Source organism: Manis pentadactyla, chromosome 2, assembly GCF_030020395.1.
Source record: "Manis pentadactyla isolate mManPen7 chromosome 2, mManPen7.hap1, whole genome shotgun sequence".
NCBI classification, from domain to species: domain Eukaryota; kingdom Metazoa; phylum Chordata; class Mammalia; order Pholidota; family Manidae; genus Manis; species Manis pentadactyla.
In genome coordinates this window covers 6,404,836-6,423,454 of record NC_080020.1, presented here as the reverse complement: position 1 = coordinate 6,423,454, position 18,619 = coordinate 6,404,836, and the positions used below count along the sequence as shown (strand labels likewise).

At 47.7% G+C, this 18,619-nt stretch overlaps 2 protein-coding genes and 1 non-coding gene across 11 annotated transcripts in view; all 3 read right to left on the bottom strand.

The window, feature by feature from the left end:
• Positions 1 to 8,543, bottom strand: part of N4BP2L1 (NEDD4 binding protein 2 like 1) — a 28,499-nt gene extending 19,956 nt beyond the window's left edge. For 3 of the 4 annotated variants that reach the window (XM_057489737.1, XM_036905016.2, XM_036905018.2), the window contains exon 1: positions 8,135 to 8,543. In XM_057489737.1, coding sequence (XP_057345720.1) covers positions 8,135 to 8,301 — 167 coding nt within the window. In that variant the 5' untranslated portion in view covers positions 8,302 to 8,543. The remainder of the gene's footprint in view (positions 1 to 8,134) is intronic. The other variant, XM_036905019.2, reaches the window with a different exon arrangement.
• The window catches only part of N4BP2L2 (NEDD4 binding protein 2 like 2), a 100,648-nt gene that overhangs the window by 18,426 nt on the left and 63,603 nt on the right, over positions 1 to 18,619 (bottom strand). For 4 of the 6 annotated variants that reach the window (XM_057489723.1, XM_057489711.1, XM_036905011.2 and 1 more), the window contains 2 exons: positions 17,153 to 17,238; positions 13,977 to 16,129 (listed from right to left, as the gene is read on the bottom strand). In XM_057489723.1, coding sequence (XP_057345706.1) covers positions 16,106 to 16,129; positions 17,153 to 17,238 — 110 coding nt within the window. In that variant the 3' untranslated portion in view covers positions 13,977 to 16,105. Of the gene's footprint in view, positions 1 to 13,976; positions 16,130 to 17,152; positions 17,239 to 18,619 lie in introns of those variants that run through there. The other 2 variants (XM_036905009.2, XM_057489735.1) reach the window with 2 other exon arrangements.
• Positions 383 to 513, bottom strand: LOC118922361 (small nucleolar RNA SNORA16B/SNORA16A family). Its single transcript, XR_005028744.1, has one exon. It is a non-coding gene; the product is annotated as a small nucleolar RNA SNORA16B/SNORA16A family (small nucleolar RNA).

Below are 18,619 nucleotides of genomic sequence, written 5' to 3'. Positions count from 1 at the left end.
AGCCCTGAGCTTGCAGGGATGGACCTCAGCCATCGCCAATCCCTTGGCTACCACCACTCCTCCATGGTGGCTACGGAAACTCCAGGGAGGCGTCCCCAATCTGTCCCTAAGGGCTCACGCTTGCCCTTATGCTCTACACCTCCAAAGAAGAGCATGTTCGTGAGATCCAAAACCAGAATCCCTCATGGCCAATGTGGTCTTACTTCATTCTAGTAGAAGAAATTCCTTTTGCTGTCTTGCTTATGAACAGCACCCTTCCACGGAATCTAGCAGCGGTACCGGGTCACCCTGTGCCTGTGTCATCAGTCAGTGCAGCCATGCTCAGAATAGCAGAAGGAATCAGAAGTACACCTGTCAAGTTGACAAGAACTTCCTTGTTTTTAGCTGTGTTTTCCCAGAAGGTCCTAAATCAGTTACGGACAATAGAACAGTGGCTGTCCAGGGAAACTGTCACTTTCGGCTCTTTTTTGACGGCTGCTTAACTAGGAAGCAGCTGCATCTTTGATCCTGATTCTTAAATCCTTTTTCAGTGTAACTACTGGGTGGAGGCGAGGGCACCTCAAACACGCTCACGGGCAAACCACAGGAATTGTTCCCTCGTGCCCTGAATTGAGAGGGCTCTGGGGTAAAGGGGCCCTGTCCCTTCCTTCCCCCTCTTTCATCTTCTCTCCACAGCTCATTCATTCTTCTACATTGCTCCTCACAGCAATTACCTCCTTTTTGGTTTTGTTCATCCCTCAAGACCCGTGCTGACATCTGAACTGTCAACTCTAGGAAGCCTCTGGCATTGAAAAATCCACCAAATATTCAGTGATTTAGGCCTAATATGTGTCAAGCCTTTTTCAGAAGCTGAGAAGAATAAAGTTTCTGACCTCATGGAGCTTATATCACATCTCTTGATGTTTACCTTCTAGTAAAAAAATAGAACACAGGAAAATAAGTGAATGTCAGGGGGTAAGTCAAGGAAGAAAAGAGAACCAAACGCAGGGCCGAGAAGGTTGGCGGTGCTATTATAGCAGCGAAAGCTTCGCTCAGACCTTTTCCTTGGTCATATGACCTTAAAAAGTGTGGTAAAAGAATGCTGGCATGCTCCAGCTACGTAATCACGCTTGAACAGGATTCCCCAGTAACTGAAAAGCAGATGAACGTGTGTTTGCCCATCAACACCCTGGTCCGGCGAGACCACTCTGTGTATTAGGAAGCCCAGAATCAAATGCGTGTTCTCTGATCCTAATGTCCTCGTTTATAAAGTAAAAACCAACGTATCTTAGGGTCACTGTAAAGACCCACCAACCAGCATATATAAGGTGTCAGAAACACAGTCAGCACTCAGTGAGTATGAGCTCTGTGCTTTCCCTGGTTCCCCCTTCCCCTGCCCCAGGCTCTCACCCTGATAAAAACAGTTGCCTTCTTCCCAGGCCGCTATACATGATATGACAGAGGTCCTTGTGGAGGAATTATTAGAGATTAGACTGGTTTTTCTTTATCATACTGTTTCTATAGAACCTAAATATCTTTAGAAAACTTGGAGTGAAAATAATTTCTCACTGGGTTCCTCTAGAGTCTCAGTGGGCCAGAGTCTCAATGGGCCTAGTAGTCACTCCCACTAGCCTCTCCCTTTGTGGAAAAGGTGCCCAGACAGAGAAGAGCTCATTGGAATGCCGAGAGCGAACGAAGGCACTGAGTTCAAGTCTCCCATCACGCGGTAGTGCTGCACGCAGAGGATCAGCCAATGGTTGTGTAACATCTGTGTTGACAGCAAGTGCAGTGGTGGGACTGAGGATTTAATACTGTGGGTACCTGTTGAGCCACTGTGTTGTATGTCTGAAACCAATATAATATTGTATATTAACTATACTTCAATCAAAACAAATGTCCTGCATGTGAGCAGGCGAGTAGGTGGCTCCACACACCCGTGGGATTTTGGTATTGACTACGGCGTCTCTCCACCACGTCACAGTCAGGATAAATATGAATAATTATTCAAAATTCTAAGTCCCACTTCCTTCCACTGCCCCCCACGGTACCACATTAACAAAGAAAATTCCCTGCTATTTTTTTTTATAGCAGAAGAAACCTATCAATACTGACACACAGTAAAATGTGGCTTCCTTACCCTGATGGTTGAAATTCAGGTAATTCTAAATGCTTTTAGGCCTTCAGATGTTTTTTCATCACCCATCAAAACCAACCTCATTAGTCTATCACCCGGCCACTCCCACTAGCTGCTGCCTTTGGTGGAGAAGAGAAAGCTCTGAACTAGAAGTAAGGAGACTTGATCCCTGCGACCTGGATGGGGACGTTTAACTTCAGAGTTCAGGGTCCTGGGCTCGCGCAGGGTGAGCTCTGGGGGGCTGCCTGGGTATCTCCTGAGGTTTTCCCAAGAAAACGTCTTCCTCTCCAATTCTTCCTCCAGTTACAGGGCTTCCCCAGGCCTGGGCCCCACCTGCAGCACTGCTTTGGCCCGAGCCTGCAGGACCTTCCTCCCCTACGCCGGTGCTTCCGAGACGGCGCCGAGTCTCCTGTCCGGCTGGGCATCCCGTCCAGCGATCATCACGTGATGACAGACACCAGCTGCGCTGCCCCGTCTTCCTCCCTTAAACACACACAGCATCTCCTCAGTCGTCCCGCCCTCCGGAGGGAGGCACTGCAAAGACTCTCAGCAGTGTTAGGAGATTTGGGACCCCCCCCTTAGGAAAATCACTAAAAATATAAAAAGCTAGTACTTTTTTCTTAGCTTTTTCTCCAAGCAGACCTAAGTGAATGAAGATCAGAGATGTCACATGCCTGATACTCTATTTTATATACACAACAGATCAACTACTGCAAACTTTCGATCTTGCTTTTATTTACGTGCGCCCTGGCCACGGTCCAGGCCCTGCAGGAGCAGCACGGGGCAGAGCATGCTTTGGGACCTAGCTTCTCCCTGCTCAGCCAACCCACCTGATTCCCCTCTTCTCACTACTGACTATATGAATAAGTATTTTTAAATAATTATTCACATTTATTTCACTCTGTTTGGTTGTAAAGCCCACCTTTGTCCCCATCTCCGCCTTATTAGGAAAGCTCTAGTGCCAGAAATAACTAACGAAAGGGCTATTTCGTATGATGGAAAATCCCATGCTATCCAGTAATATGAATGAAGAAAAAAGTCAGCTGCCAGCAAGCATCCCTCCAGCGTAACTGAACCTGTTACAAACCACCTATGACGGTACCAAAAAGAACCAGAGCTCTCAAGGATGCAGCACGTGCTACCGTGTGCTTCCCACACTTGGCCTTGATGAGTAAAGATCTTTCAAAAACTCCAGGAAACTAGCCTAAGGTGGACAACTTGTGATTTTTCAGAAAGGCCATTAAAAAGAAAGGAGACACTACCCTCTACTACTGCCATTTCATCTCATTGCAAAAGGGAAATTTGCTGGTATATCCAAGCAGTGGAATATTATTTGGCCATAAAAAGGAATGAGGTCCTGACACATGTTACAACATGGATGAACCTAGAAACATTAAGCGAAGGGAAATAAACCAGACACAGCAGGACAAACACAGTATGATTCCACTCACATGAGATATCTAGGGGACTCAAATACACAGAGATAGAAAGTAGATCGGAGGTTTGCAGGGACCAAGGGGCCCTTAATTGGAACAGAGCTTCTCTTCGGGGTAATAATCAAATTGGAAATAAATAGTTGTGATTGTTGCACACCTCATGTAATTAATGCCACTGAACTGTACTTTAATAAATGGTTAAAACGGCCCCAAAGGGGGACATTTTCACACACACACACACACACACGAAAGCATAGAGGTAAACATCACCCACGGATGCTTTCGTTGAGGTAGGAGGGAAGGACAGGCGCAGATCCAGGTGAGTGTGCCAGCCCAGCAGCAGAAACAGAGCTCTGGGCCGACTACTGAGAATGAAGGCTCTTGGGATTGGAATCTTATCTCTTCTATCCGCTCTGTACTCTCTTGTACAGCTTTTAATATATTCTCCAGGATCTGGCCTGCGTTTACCTACCCGACACACTCACGGATGTGAACTGTCCCTTCCGTCGGGCAGCTCTCCCCAGCCCGCAACACCCTGCGCCTTCCCACCCCCGTCTCCTTATTCATGTTGCCAAAGGTCCTTTGTCCCGCCACATCCTCCCCATCTTCACGGCCAGCTCACCGACCACCTCCACCCAGAGGAGGCTCTCTCCCCTCACTATCCTATCTTCCTAATCATCCTGGTGCCTCCCCTGGCCTTGAGCACCAACAGCAAATAAGATGCCATTTCCCACTGGACTTGACTTACCCACAGTAATGGGCTGACTAGCGTTCTCCATCTGTTAGTCTCGTGTGGGCTGCTTCTCCATCTTACTTGGGGTGAACCTTATTAAGCAAGTACTAGCAGTCTTGTAAGTACTCAGTGAGTACTACTGCTGTCGACTAGTGAATAATAAACAATAGTCGGCATTTATGTAGCTCACGTGCTGCTCAGTACTGCCCCGTCGTCATGGCATCATTGTTACCACAGTATCCTAAATCCTCACAATAAAGTGACGAATGGAATATCAGCTCCGTTTTAATGGAAAAGAACTTGAGGTGTTGAAGAACTGAGTGACCTACGCTAGTCCATGCTAGTTAATAAAAATTAATAATTAATAACATTTAATAATAACACTAAGTAATGAAAATCAATCACCTCGTGGATTAAAAATCTTTCCTAGCATAGGTCCAACTAGGAAAGTCTTCTTAGGTAGAAAATGTCATATTTATTTAGTGCTTTAATAGATACTTTGTCACACAACCTGGATCTACCTTGCAAAGTTATGTCACAAAACTATTTTCATCTTGAAGAGTTATTTTTTCACCTTTAAATAGTTCACAAGGAATGCGTTATTTGTTGTAGAAAAGTAACAAGACAAGTCGGGGCAAGTCTATAATCCTACTACCTAAAGCCATCAACGACCAACTGCTATTTATCTCTTCACACACTTGTCTGAGTGTATTGTAGACCCCACCCTTCTTTGATTAGAAAACGTAGTGTTTGGGTGTATAAATATAGATAGCTTTGTTAACAGGCTTTTTAACTTAGTGGGGAGTGAATATATTTGGGGGCCAGACATACATCCATGTCCCCAGGAACGTCTGCATGGCTGTAAGTCAATCGTCCGCCCACGTGTGCTCAAGTCGGCTGGCTTTTCTCTTTCACATTAAAAAGCTGTGATAAGCATCTTCTATCTCCACTTGCACTTGTCTAATTACTGCCCCGGGACAAATTCCGGGAAGTAGGACTTACAGGTCAATGTAAGGACCTATTTTTTTGAAAAAATTTTTTAATAAAATAGAGGCCATAAACAGATTTAGGGGGTATGCTAAATTCTTAGTATTCTGATGTGCTTAAAAAAATTTTGAACCAGGTAGAACTCCAACTATCTTTTCAGTATGTCCGAAGAGTTTAAATAGTATGACCACATTTCAACCTCTTCAAACTATGAAAACATATAAGCGAAAAGCACAGAAACTTAACACGGATTTGGGAGACAAGACATATCCGAATTTCAAAAACATGTTTATTATTTCTTTAATCAAAGGAGAAAAAAGATGAGCCCGCATTTATAAAAATGGATAGCCTCCAATTTTTAAAGAAAAGAAATTTTATTTTTCTGATTCAAGAAATACACGTTCATTATAGAAAAGTTGGAAAACACATAGCATAAAGAAAATACGAATTTCCCAGAACCCAACAATACATAAGATGACCATACAGTTTTACTATTTTCTAACGTGTGTTTCTTAACAATTTGCTCCTTCCCTCCCCCACCAGACCCCCCAAAGAAGGCAGCTCGTTTCATCCTCACCGCGGGCCTCCCTCCTTGCTGAGCGGTGGCGTGTCCCCTTGCTTCCCCCCAAGATTTCCATATAGACGCACAACCCCCCCCCCCCCCCGCAGTGCCCAGGCGCCCCTGCTCCCCGGACAGCCGAGGCCCAGCCTGACGGGGGAACTCGGCTTCCAGCTGCTGCCTCGCCTCGGGGCCAGGCTTCTCCCCAGGGGCACCTTTTAGGTTTATCACAGCGCAGCATCTTCAGCAGGAACTAGTACATAGCACTGCAGAGCTTAGCAAGGTGTCCACACGCATGGAGCTTCACGCGAGCCCTCCGCAGGAGACAGAACAGATGCCCCCATTTAACAGGAGAGGAGAGCGAGGCGCAGATGGGGTACAGGCTGCAGCTAGGGAGCGGCAGAGCCTGCATCTGCAGCCACACTGGACCTCACCGTCCCAGCTGTTTGCCCAGCCATCGTTAACAGACCATTTTTACGTCTGACAACAGAGCCGGAAGGGTCTTTAATAGATCACCAACCTAATCCCTTCTTAGTGTTCACAGATACGGAACACAAGTCCCAGAGAAGCTAGGTGATCGCCCCGAGTCACAGGCTATTTTGCGACGAAGAGGCTCTAAAGGCACCATCTTCAGACTCCAGGCCACTTTTCACGCCAGTCGTCCCTACCGAGAGGTTCTTTCATAAGCTGCTCTCTCACCCGCTGTCTTCTGCTTAGCCAAAGGTCAATCAGGAATAAAATCCTGAAAGTGTAGAATGTCAGAGCCAGGAGCGACCGTCCAGACCACCCCAGGCCAGCCCGCTGACTGGGCCGACAAGGCGCGCGGGGGCCCAACCCCGCGCTTGCGACGTTCACGTCTGAGCCCCTTCCACTCCTGGGGTCACTTCCTAAGTCGTTATAAACAAAATCTGGCCAAGAATGCTGACTTCCTTCTTTGACACTCAGTGTGTGACAGGTCACAGATCTGCAAAGCCAAAGTGAAACTAAAATGGGGTTTGAATGCAGGAGCTGACGGACCCACCACGCCTGAGTAACAAAATAACCAGGTTTTGCTGCGTTCTAAGCACGGCCCCCCGCTCTCCACGCCCCACCCGGAGAGAAGGTCCTACTGAAGTGCGTGCGTGTAGGACAGGGTACCGGTGGCTCTCTGGAAGTCACCCATCCCTTCATTTTCAATCTGAAAATGTAGCGATACTGATATTGATTCTCCACAAATCAGGCAGGACTCCTGATCAACACTGGCACCCGTCGCCAGCCAGGGCTGTCACAGTTGCTGACCCCCCGGGGGCCAGACCCTCGTCCCGTGGCGTTTGTGTACCGTCCACAGCAGCGCCTGCGTATACGCCCCGCGCACCTCGGGGCTGTGTGGCCGGCCGCCTCTCCCACGGGATGGGGAACTGCGGTGACGGCCCACTTTCTACTGAACACACACTTCAGGCCGGTAAGACAGGGCCCCTACCTTCAAGAACTTACAGAAGGATAAACAAAACCATGTGCAAAACCAAGCGCAGGCCCAGAGCCCCGCAGCTGCTGGCAGGTGGGGTGGCTGCCGGGGAGGTGACCCACCGCAGTCCAAAAGGGCTAATGGCCTCGGTCGGGCAAAGGGAGGCGGGGGGCAGGCCGGGCCGGCGGGCCAGCGTCGGTAAGGCGGGGAGAGACACAGGTCAGCGGTGCCGGCACGTCAGGTGCGAGGCAGGGGCGGTGGGGCCGAGGCAGGGGCGCCCACCGGGCACAGGGGCCGCTGACGCGATCCGCGAGTAAGCGAGTCGGGGCGCCCCCAGCGCGGCTGCCGCCGACGGCCCCCTCCCCGCGCACCTGCGCCTTCGCGGCGGCGGGACCGACGCGGCGCTGCCTCGCCCGGAGCTTCCCCACGCGGGCCGCACGCCCCGGCCCCGGCTCCCGCCCCCGGCCCGGGCCCCGGGCCCCTCCGCCCGGCTCTACACCGGCTGGCAAACGCCTGTTGCCGCGCCGTGGCGGGTGCCTGCGCGCTGGCCGGCGGCCCGGCGTCCTCTCCGCAGTCGCCACCGGTTTTCAGAAGGATCCCTGCGGGCCTCCCGACCCCAGGCTCGGGGGCTGGGGCGTCGGGGGCCCCCGGGCCCGGCTGGCACTGGGCCTGGCCCGGCGCCGGTGCCACCTGGGGCTGGCGCAGGGCGCAGTGCCGAGCTCCGTCCTCCCGGGGGAGCGCAGCCTGGACGCCAGCAGGACCGGCCGCCGCCTCCGCGGGCCCGCGCGCGCCCCGCGGCCGGGCTCGGCGGGCCCCGGGCCCCGGGGCGGGGAGGGGCGGGCGCCGGGGCCGCTGTCATTACCTGGCCAGCGTGGTCTTCCCCGAGCCCGGGAGGCCGCGCAGGAGGTAGAGGTGCTTCCTAAAGCTGTGGCGGCGCGGGGGCGTCCCGCGCGGGGGCGGCGGGACCGGCCGCCGCGGATGCGGCCGGAGGCTCAGCCTCCCGAAGGACTCGAGGAAACTGTCCTCCATGGGCGGGGGCTGGCCGCGGGGGCCCGGGTTCCCTCTCCCGGAGTCGCGGTCGCGGCCAAAGCTGTTGTTTTTGTGGCTCTCCGGCCATGTGATAGATGGAGGGGCGGGCGCTCGGAGCCCAGCCCCTCCTTCCCACCCGCCCGGCCGCGCCGCGTGGGGGGGGGCGTCCCCACCTGGAGGGCGGGGGGCTCTGGGAGACCGGCAGCCGGGAAAAGGACGGCCCCCCACCCCAACCCTCCGCCTACCCCTCCAACCTTGCCTCCCGGTGCCCTTCGCCCGGAGGGAAAAGGGTCCGCTGAGGGACACCTCCGGGGCCGCAGGCCGGGCCCCCGGCAGTACCCTCCCTCCAGCCCACCCCCGACTGGCTTAAACCTCGAAAGTGAAATAACTTTAGTTGACGATCAAGGAACAACAGCATTTTGCATAGTAACAGTAAAGGCCGTTGTCCCCCAGGTTTGTGAGCACCAACATGTGGCTGCGCTCCCAAGGTTAACACCACTCTTCCAGGGCCTGGGTTTTATTTATTTATTTATTTAATCCTTCTTTATCAGCCTGCCAGAATATTCTTAGAAAGCTTCGTTGCCTCCACATAACTTTAAATCTCTTCTTCCTCAAAAAAAAGTACCCTTAAAACTCAGATTGGTCTCTGAAGAGCCGCATAAACTAGGTCTCCTGAGCAGGAAGGACCGCGGCCCAGGTCTCCCACTGCTGCCACCTTTAGACGGGGTCCCCCGGGAACTGTGTCAGCCCCCCAGGGAAAGGAGCAGTCTACCAGAACCATTTATAAACAAGTATCCAGAATTAAGTTCTAAGTTCCATGTACTGGTGACAGCCAGTTGGTTGATCTCAGTATTTTACATTCAGAGTGTGATAGAGTGATCCTACTTTTTTGAACCAAAATTCAAGGTGCATGGACTGAAAGACACAATATTAAAAATACCATTCTGTAGATGGAACTAGAGGGTATTATTATGCTCAGTGAAATAAGCCAGGCGGAGAAAGACAAGTACCAAATGATTTCACTCATCTGTGGAGTATAAGAACGAAGAAAAAACTGAAGGAACAAAACAGCAGCAGACTCACAGAACCGAAGGATGGACTAATAGTGAACAAAGGGAAAGGGACTGGGAAGGATGGGTGGGAAGGGAGGGATAAGGGTGGGGAAAAAGAAAGGGGCATTAGGATTAGCATGTATAATGTGTGTGGGGGGCACGGGGAGGGCTGTGCAACAGAGAGAGGACTAGTGATTCTACAGCGTCTTACTACGCTGATGGACTGACTGTAATGGGGATTGTTGGGGGGACTTGGTGAAGGGGGGAGCCTAGTAATGTTCCTCATGTAATTGTAGATTAATGATACCAAAAAAAAAATTACACAACCATATGATTCCAGTTTAATAAAAACATTTCTAAAAACATTAAAAAAAAAAACCATCCTAGAAAAATCCAGGATATATGGTAACTTTGGTTGCAACGATTATTGTAAGGTAAATACATTTTGTTTCTGGCAGCTAAGGTATGAAAATTTTGAAAAGGAGTTGTGAGGAAAAGCAATTTTCTTCTGAAACAGATTTCACAATAAGCTTTGGAAGGGACTCTCCGGGAAGGGAGGGGCTCTGTGGGAACAATTTCCCCTTCCCTTGTGATGGCCCCGGGCTGGGGGCAGGGAGCCGCGCTGGAAATCCCTTCCCCGCACTGGAGGAAAGTTACTTCACGGTTTCCCTTAGCACTGCTGTGAAACACTGCAATTTCAGAAACTTCTCTAAAGATGAGAGAAAAACTGTAAGGACAGAGAATATACATGAATCATGAAAATAGTGTTGCTTATAATAAATGTACACAACAGTTTTGCCAGCCTCAAATACTACCTTTTTCATTCTAGACTTTCACTGTCCCATACAGAAGCTACTGAGCACTTGACATGTGGCTAGTATAAACTGAGATTAAAATACACACTGAATTTCAAAGGTTCAGTATGCAAACAGAACGTAAAATATCTCAGTAATTTTGCAGTGATTACCTATTGAATTATAATATTGAGTTAATATGTTATTAAAATTAATTTCACCTGTTCCTTTTTGCTTTGTTAATGTGGCTATTAGAAAAGTAGCCGGCATGTTTCTATCAGACCGTGCTGCATGAGCCTTCCGTCCCTTGCTTCCTTCTGCGGAGACGTCCCAGGCAGTGAGGGTCAGGGCAGCGGGAAGAGCACAGCTCTGGGGGCTGGAGGTTTGGCCCAGAGAGTCTGCCGGGCCTGCGGCAGGTGGAGCAGCCTAGTCGACGCTGGGAAATAGGGTGTGCTGCTCAGATGCGAGGTCTGAGCTGGAGGCAGAGCTTTGGACCCCTTGCCCAGTGAGAAGGAGATGAGAACAGAGTAGACAGCTGAAGAGGGGGCCCCGGGGCCACTGGTATGTAAGAAATGAATGTTTGTAAGTGGATCTGTTGAAGGAGAATACATGAGAATGATCAGCAAAGCAGACAGACTACAACAGAGAGGGGTGGGGAGGCCCAGGCAAGGAAAGTTTCAGGGAGAAAACGGTTGGCAGTACCTGGACATGACTACAGACGCTTCGCCTGTCTCTCAACCCCCACATTCACCTAGTCAGTAAGCGCTGGCTGTTTTCACAATTTGTTCCTCAAAACCACACTATTTAAGTTATGCTTGTGTATCTGTCTCCTCCCAACAGACTGAAGTTTCAAGGTGGGGACGGTGTCATCTAACACAGTGCCTGACATTCAGGCGGTGCTCAGTAATTGTATGTGGACCTGAACTACGTCCTCAGTTAAATGAGTCTGAGCTTGGGATCTACTGAAGATTAAGACTGAGCAAAGATAGTGATAATGTCAGCGAAGAGTAATGTAAACAGAGTCAGTGACCGTTTGGACAGTCTGCGAGCCAGCCTGCCGTCAGCTGTATTCAGAGCCTTACCGACCCCACCTCGGTGGCAGCCTGCAGGGAGCTGGGCTGCCCGGAGTCAGAGGATCCACCCCTGAGATGAACCACTTGGTGCCCGCGGCCCATCAGCCGCCTTCCCAGCTCTCGGGCCCTGTTCCATCTCCCGGTTACACGGTGGCCAGCACGCCCCACCTTGCTGCTCTGGGAACGCTTACCGTGCTGAGCGTAAAGAAAATGATCCTATAAGTCGTTTTTGGCAAACAAGGAAACATCCAAATGTTTCTCTAATTATAACTGTTTAACAAGATGTGGAAAAACAAGGAGGGCACGAGAAGTGCTAGTGGAAACCAGGAATTTAACCCTCCAGCCGACAGCTCCACATAACCCAGAATTTAGAATGCTTAATTATAAATAAGCCCCAGGTTCCTCGCCAAGAGATGCCAAGACGGCAGGAAGTCTGGAATGATGACGAAGCTCCCAAAGCAGTCTGACCAGAAACCGTCACCTCGGTAACCACGTCAAATTTATAGGCGGCGGCTTTCACAATTCTCTCTAATCCTATGTCCTTTCATTCCCTGCCAGAAACTTCACTCATCTTTTTTACCCAAAAATGTAAATTAGTTTTAGAACATACGCAGGCACCTTGTTACGTACATAAGGGATACGCGCGGAGAGGATGGGAAAGAGCGTCCGCCTGCTCGGCTGCTTCCGCTGCGTGCGCCTTCTGCCACTGTCGGCACAGCTTGGCCAGAGGCACGACCTTGTCCTAGTCTCTGCCAGACGCTGCCGCCCCCTGGCTCTTCCCTCACCCTTCCCCTAGAAGCTGGACAGAGGCCACAGGAAGCTGAAGGAGGTTAGGAAGGGGCCACCGGAAGAGAGGGAATGCCGAGTATGTCCATGTGGATGGACAAGGGAAGTGCCCAGGACTCTGGCGGCCCTAGAGAAGGCTGCCGGTGCGGAAATGTCCTCTGGACAAGCCTGGTTTTGCTCACTCGGCCCCACCTGCCTCTGCCGCCTCCACTCCAGCCCTTAGTCTTTTTGGTGTTGCTCTTCTTCCCCAAGGCAAAGACCGTATCTTCTATTTCCACAGCACCTAGTATTTGCCTTGGAAGCCTGAGAAATGGGGAGAGTAGCTTCATTCTCGAAATCAGTGCAAGATAATAAAGACGGGCTGAGAACGCTGGGGATATCTGGAACCCAAGTACAAGCCTGGGTGGTCGGCTGGTACCCATCAGTACAGCATAGAGGTACTGCGGAGCTGGTCCCTATGCACGCTCTAGTCGTTGTTCAATGTTTACAATACTACCCTTGGTTATATCCACTGCAGCGTGCCTATAGAGACCCCTAAGCATTGCTCCCCAAGGCCCCTAAGGCAGCAGCATCTGCCCTACGCCAGAGTCCCCTCTGCAGGGGCTGCGCTCCCACCCCAGTACTGGGCGGCTCCTCCCTCAGCTCGTCCATGCGAGGCCACAGACGAGCCCCCTTTCGCACCTGCCCGAGGAGCTCGCAGAGAGGGCTTGGCCCCTGGGAGTTCAGCCAGACACTGGGGACCCTGCTCTGTCTGCAAGAGGCCTACAGTATAGTAGGAAGGCAGACTCTACAAGGGGACCATAAGGAAGACACTGAGCTATTTTAAATAAAGCACTCAGTTCCCAATAACGATGGCAGACAGCACACAAATAGTGAACTTCCACTCCCTCCTTGAAACCCCACTAAAATGTAAAGGGGCTTTTTTTGGACGGGGGGTGTTTTGTTATTATTTTTAAGCAAGAAACCATAAGAAAAGAGAGAATTTTGAAAACTGGAGAGCAAAGGCCAAGTGTTAATTTGGCAAAACAAACAAATAAGAAAAAACACCTGATAATGAAAAGCCAAAGAGCAACGCCATTTACCCGGCACAACCCCGACACCCTTCCGGAGCCGGAAGACCCGGGGCTGGAGGCGGGGGTCTAAGCAGGAAGGTCAGCCGGAAGTCTGAGGAGGAAACAAGCCTCCAGGCAGCCAGGCAGCTGCGCACCAGAGCGACCCCCGGGGGTTTCCTCCCCAGGGGCCGAGTCCGGGTGGGGACGTAAGGGAAGGCGGGCAGGCGTCCTTGCTGAAAACAGAGGGGTTCAACAAATGCCTACTTGTTGAAGAGGGAGTAATGACCCCTTTATTTATATTTCTCAAATATGAATTTTCGTGTTGGACGTTTGTTCAGTAAAACTAAACTAAGGTAAAGATTTTTAAAATAATAGTTATCTGTAGTATAGTGCAAATCTCACAATCCCGAACCAAAATCCTTAAGGTCAGATATGTTTCAGAATTCAGAAAATGTATGTTTGCTTATTTGTTGTTTAGTTTTTTTGCTGAAGGTATAGTGTGTGCGTGTGTATATATATATATATATATATATATATATAAAACCTTACATTCTAAGGGGAGTCTAGGGGAGCCCCAGAAATTAAATACATTAATATTTCTGCAGTGAAATGTGTGAATAGTCACATTAAATGGGATAAATAGGGAGTAAAATTACCCTATTTGGGTCAAGCTTTCCTGCCAACTTAGCTTTAATGCCAAACATTTAAAGAAACAAAACAACTTGTGGTTTTTCAGAGTTTTTTGGGTTTCAGAATCTAGAAATGGAATCAGGACCCATACTTGGAGATAGGCGTACCCTTCTCACCTGATGCAATTTTTAAAATAAGCAACACAAATTTTCTGTGCCTCATTTTCTTCTATAAAACAAAGTATGGCAATATCTTCAAAACTAGGTAATGAAATGTGCAAGCTTTTACCTCTTCTGTCGAGTGTTTTATTATTCAGATAGATAATCAATAGTAGGAGAGGTCATCCAAATCGATTGTTATCCAATGATTATATCGCTGGAAATAATCCTTTGGATCAGTGCTGAGAACTCTTTCTCCATGACTAGCATCTTCAACAGCACCAGGAAGACCAGAGGATCCAACTACAAACACACACAAGAGGTGCCGTAGAATGGTGACGAGAAGGGAGCCCATGCCTCTCCCCTGGTATCTAGGACCCCGCACCGTCCCCACAATCCCCACGCCCTGCCTCTTTCAAGAGTCCGTCCCCTGCAATCACCCAGCTTCCTGTATCCAAATCAAAACCTGCTCTATGTCCCATTCCCTGAGGACCCAGCTATTAAGATTAGAAAGTTAATAACAAATTCTAATTCATGCAAATGTGCAACAAGTCCATTGAGTCAATATGTTGCTCTCCTGGATAACACAATTTCTATTTTGCCAGGGGTGTTTCAAAGACATGCTTTTACCCAAAGCAGGCATTTAGGGAAAGGGAATTACCCTTCCTAAGAGCCTGTTATTTTTCAGGTACTATGCTATTTCACACAAGTTATTTCATTTAATCTTCATTTGCTATCCACATAACAGGTTGGTAGTATAAACCTATTTTTACAGGTGAAGAAATCAAGGATCTGAGAGCGTAATTTGTTTAAGGCCACAGAGCCAGTCAGCAGTGACTTCAGGAGGGGACCCATCCTCTTTCCAACACTCTCCCCCACCTACTTAAAGGAGTGACAAAATATACACACCTTGGGGGCCGGCAGGAAAACAGGCGGGAATACAAACAGGACTGGAGGCTCCCAGAGTTTCCATTTACCCCTGAGGCCCCCTGAGCAGTACTTACGCCAACCACAGAACAGGGAGGCCCGTTCTTACAGTTGTAAAAAATCTGTGCATAGCCGCAGCACTCATACAATTCCTCAGTAAGAATCGTTTGATCAGCAATTGCGGGTGACTGCTCTTTGAGAAGACCGGGTTCACAGAGCACAGTTTAGCATGAAAGTGGAAGATGGACATAAAAAACAACACTTTGGTCCAGAAAGTGTTCTTGACACAAAACATCCAAATTTAACAGGTAGGAGAGACTCCCGAATTGGCCACAACCAAATACATCCATGCTCGTCGCCTGCTGCTTACACTGGTGTCACAGTGGAGCCGCCTCCCTGGGGAGGGAAAAGCACCCCCCCACTCCCGTCCCAACGTCAGCTCCGTGGGGCAGGACTGCTCTCGCCACTGTCCCCCCAGTGTGCAGAACAACGTCAGGGTGGAAGCAACTCAATACATTTTGGTGAACAAATGAATTTCCTCACCTCCTTTCTCTCACTCCTCATAGCCTCTCACCTCTCCTCACACTGTATCTGTATTACATTTTCTAGTGGTTTCTCCAAATCTCTCAACTTTTTGCAGCAGACTCTCTCCTTTTTGCAGCAGAACCAGGTTTAAAACAAAAATGTTTTCACTGGTATATGTGTCTATCGAGCTGAGAAATGGGAACACAGCATAGTCTTAGAAATAAGAGTTAAAATGAGAGAAAACATATGGTAAAATGTGCAGTGCATTCAGTTCTTACCAAATGCGGACACATATACACTGAAATAGGAGCAGCTGTGTTTATTTCATAATTCAGGCATTTGAAAAAAAGTGCGATGTGTTTTAGTGTCAACTTGATGTCAGATTGAAAACATAACATGAGTCTGTCTACATGTTTTACCTCTTATCCTAGAGGGTCTTTAAATATTTAAATATAACCTATATCCCTCATTCCCAGCTCTCATCCCGTATCATTTAGGGTGGGAATCCCTCCTAAACTGTGTGTTGACGGATGTCTAAAGTATGTTTTAACCAATAAAGTTGGAAAATAAATTTGGTAGCAACAATCTAAGCTTTGTTGTATTTCACTAAAAGATCTACATTTAATAGAAATAAAAACATCACATGTACAAGAGCACCCAGAGTTGCTATGGTAACAGACTTCATTTTTTATATTTACTCTTCAGTTGCAGTGCATATGAGCAAATAATGTCAGCATCCACTTCCTTCTTTCCATACCGAGGTCTCTGGAATAGGTTGTACTTTACAGTTCAAGGAATTCTTATTTTTTAACCAATCTTCTTCTGTCTTTTCTAGGGATCATAATAAAAAAATATAATAAATTAATATCTGGCACAAGGAATTCTCATTTTTTTAACCAATCTTCTGTCTTTTCTAGAAACTATAATCAAAATACATAAATAATATTTGGCATTCAGGTTACATGTGTACTATCATTTAACTTATGTGGGCACCCCCCCAAATGACAAAAGAAACATAAAAACCACAAATGTCAATTTAAACATTGAAAGTATTTGGATATGTGTGTGTCTGTGTGTGTGTGTTTAGGTAGCAATAATGTCACCAGGAGAAATGAAAATAAATAAGAAGAAAAGGTATTTGGTTTTACTAACTGTAAAATGAATCTATTTTTCCCACAGCTGTGCTTATATGAACAGTTAAGAAACACCTACTATCCTGAATTATATAATTCTATGTTTCACTAAACCTTGATTTTACTCTCTGCTTCAAAATGTACCCCTAGCATTGCCTCCAGGAACATTTAAACCACTATCAACTAGTGTCAGCAGAATGCCGGCTACCCTCTCCCTGCTACATTATATATAGAGTGTTGGCTTTTCCAGAATTTCTATTGCTTTTCTAACCTTCCCAGCCAGGCCTCCCCTAGCCACCTGGAAAACAAACAACCTGTCAGAGCAGTCATATCCTTCACTGTGGACCAGAAGGACACACCAAGTCAAGTAAATATGAACCTTATTTGTAGCTGTTACTCTATCATAACAGAATCAGATTGAAGGCTGGACAGGAGAACAGATGTAATGAACAATAAAGAACTCTCCTAAATTGGGCACCTCGGTAATGCACAGGGGGCCCTTAGACCAGCCTACACCACAACCACGTTAGAGAATTAGATGCAACTTTCTCTTTGGGACAGATTGAAAGAAGAATGCATATATTATCTACCCATCCACCATATGCTCTATTGTACAATAAGAGACGTAAGCCCTTCATATGATATTCGATGAACAGGTTTTCTCCCATTTTTTTTAGAAAACAGTTACAGAAGTTCTCCTTAGAAAGTCACAAAAATATACCTCTACTGAGGTCTTCCATTGCAAATAAATCATCTTCAGCGTCTTCCAGATGAGGGGAACCACACAGTCACCAGGCAATAAAGATTCTGTGAAAATCAAGGGAACAAATTTCATCTTTCATGTCATACAGATTTTTACCCTAAATGTGAAGATATGCAATATGACATTTAGACTGACATAACGGCAAGTCTGGTTTGGAGTGTATTTCCGTGGTGACTAAAGCAGGAGTTTGTCCATCTCTGTTAGTAAATACTTTTCATACATACAATGAAATTCTTATGTCGACATATAAAATAATTGTATCATAGTTCATATTCTCACGTAAGTATAAGTATACACATATACACATATATAAGAGCTTCCAATGATACTGTCACAGGGCATAAAGTTCAGATAGTCATCCCTTCCTGTGACATGTATAAAACATTGCAACTACAGCAAGTTAATGTTCTTGCAAATCACTCTTTCCACATAAGAGCGTCTGGGGGGGAAGTCCTCACAAATAATTCAGGTGCTTATAAACAAGTCCAAACATTGATATATACATATCAGCCATACAAAACACAAACACACAAAACATTTTTCCTACACTCGCACATCCTAACAACATAGGTAGTTCAGTTTCTTCAGGCCTACAGATGTCTCTACTGTAACCCCACTGTGTTGGCAGAGCTCCTGATACTGGGACTCACTGCGTTCCCTGTCTCACTTACCAGGCCACTGACTATACACAGACCCGAGCTTCCCTTGTCCAGCCACACAAATCGGTTGACAGCTTCCACTTAGTTTTCTCCTCTCCTTTTTTAAGCACACGCCATCTCCAAATGTGAAATTCTTCCCCTGTTTTTCTTTAAAGCCACATTTGTATAAACACTCCTTATAATTCATTCATTTCCACACGGAAGCCATTCCACACAAAACTGTAACTCCACATTCTCTTCAACAATCCGTTTAGCAACTGCTGACCTCACTCATAAAATATTCATAAGCTTGTCATTTATATTTTCTATGTGCAATAATTTTGTTTGTTAGTCTGGTCTCCCCACTTGGAAGGTAAGCTATTTGATGAATGACGTCTATTTTCTCTGAAAAGCTTTCCAAAGCTTAATTAATGGATGCCCGATCATCACTGCTGATTACGGCGGTAGTGCGCGTTCTAGAGAGGAGGCGGAGAGTCTCTTCTCACCGGTGCCTGCCCGTTTTCTGGCGCAGAGCTAAGGCAGTGATGGCTAACCTTTTTGGACCTTGGTTGCACACCCAGCCCCTAACCCACACCCTCCATCCCCTGCTGAGAAGTTGATGAAAATCTATGGACTTTCTCCCAGAAAAATGGCACAAAAAATTTCACATACAATTTCAGAATATGGATCTCAGACTAAGATCCCTGACCTACAATGACTTCAATTATCTTTTAAAATTCCCCAAAGCAAATGCATTTTAATTTTAAAAACTGGTATGTTTCTTTAG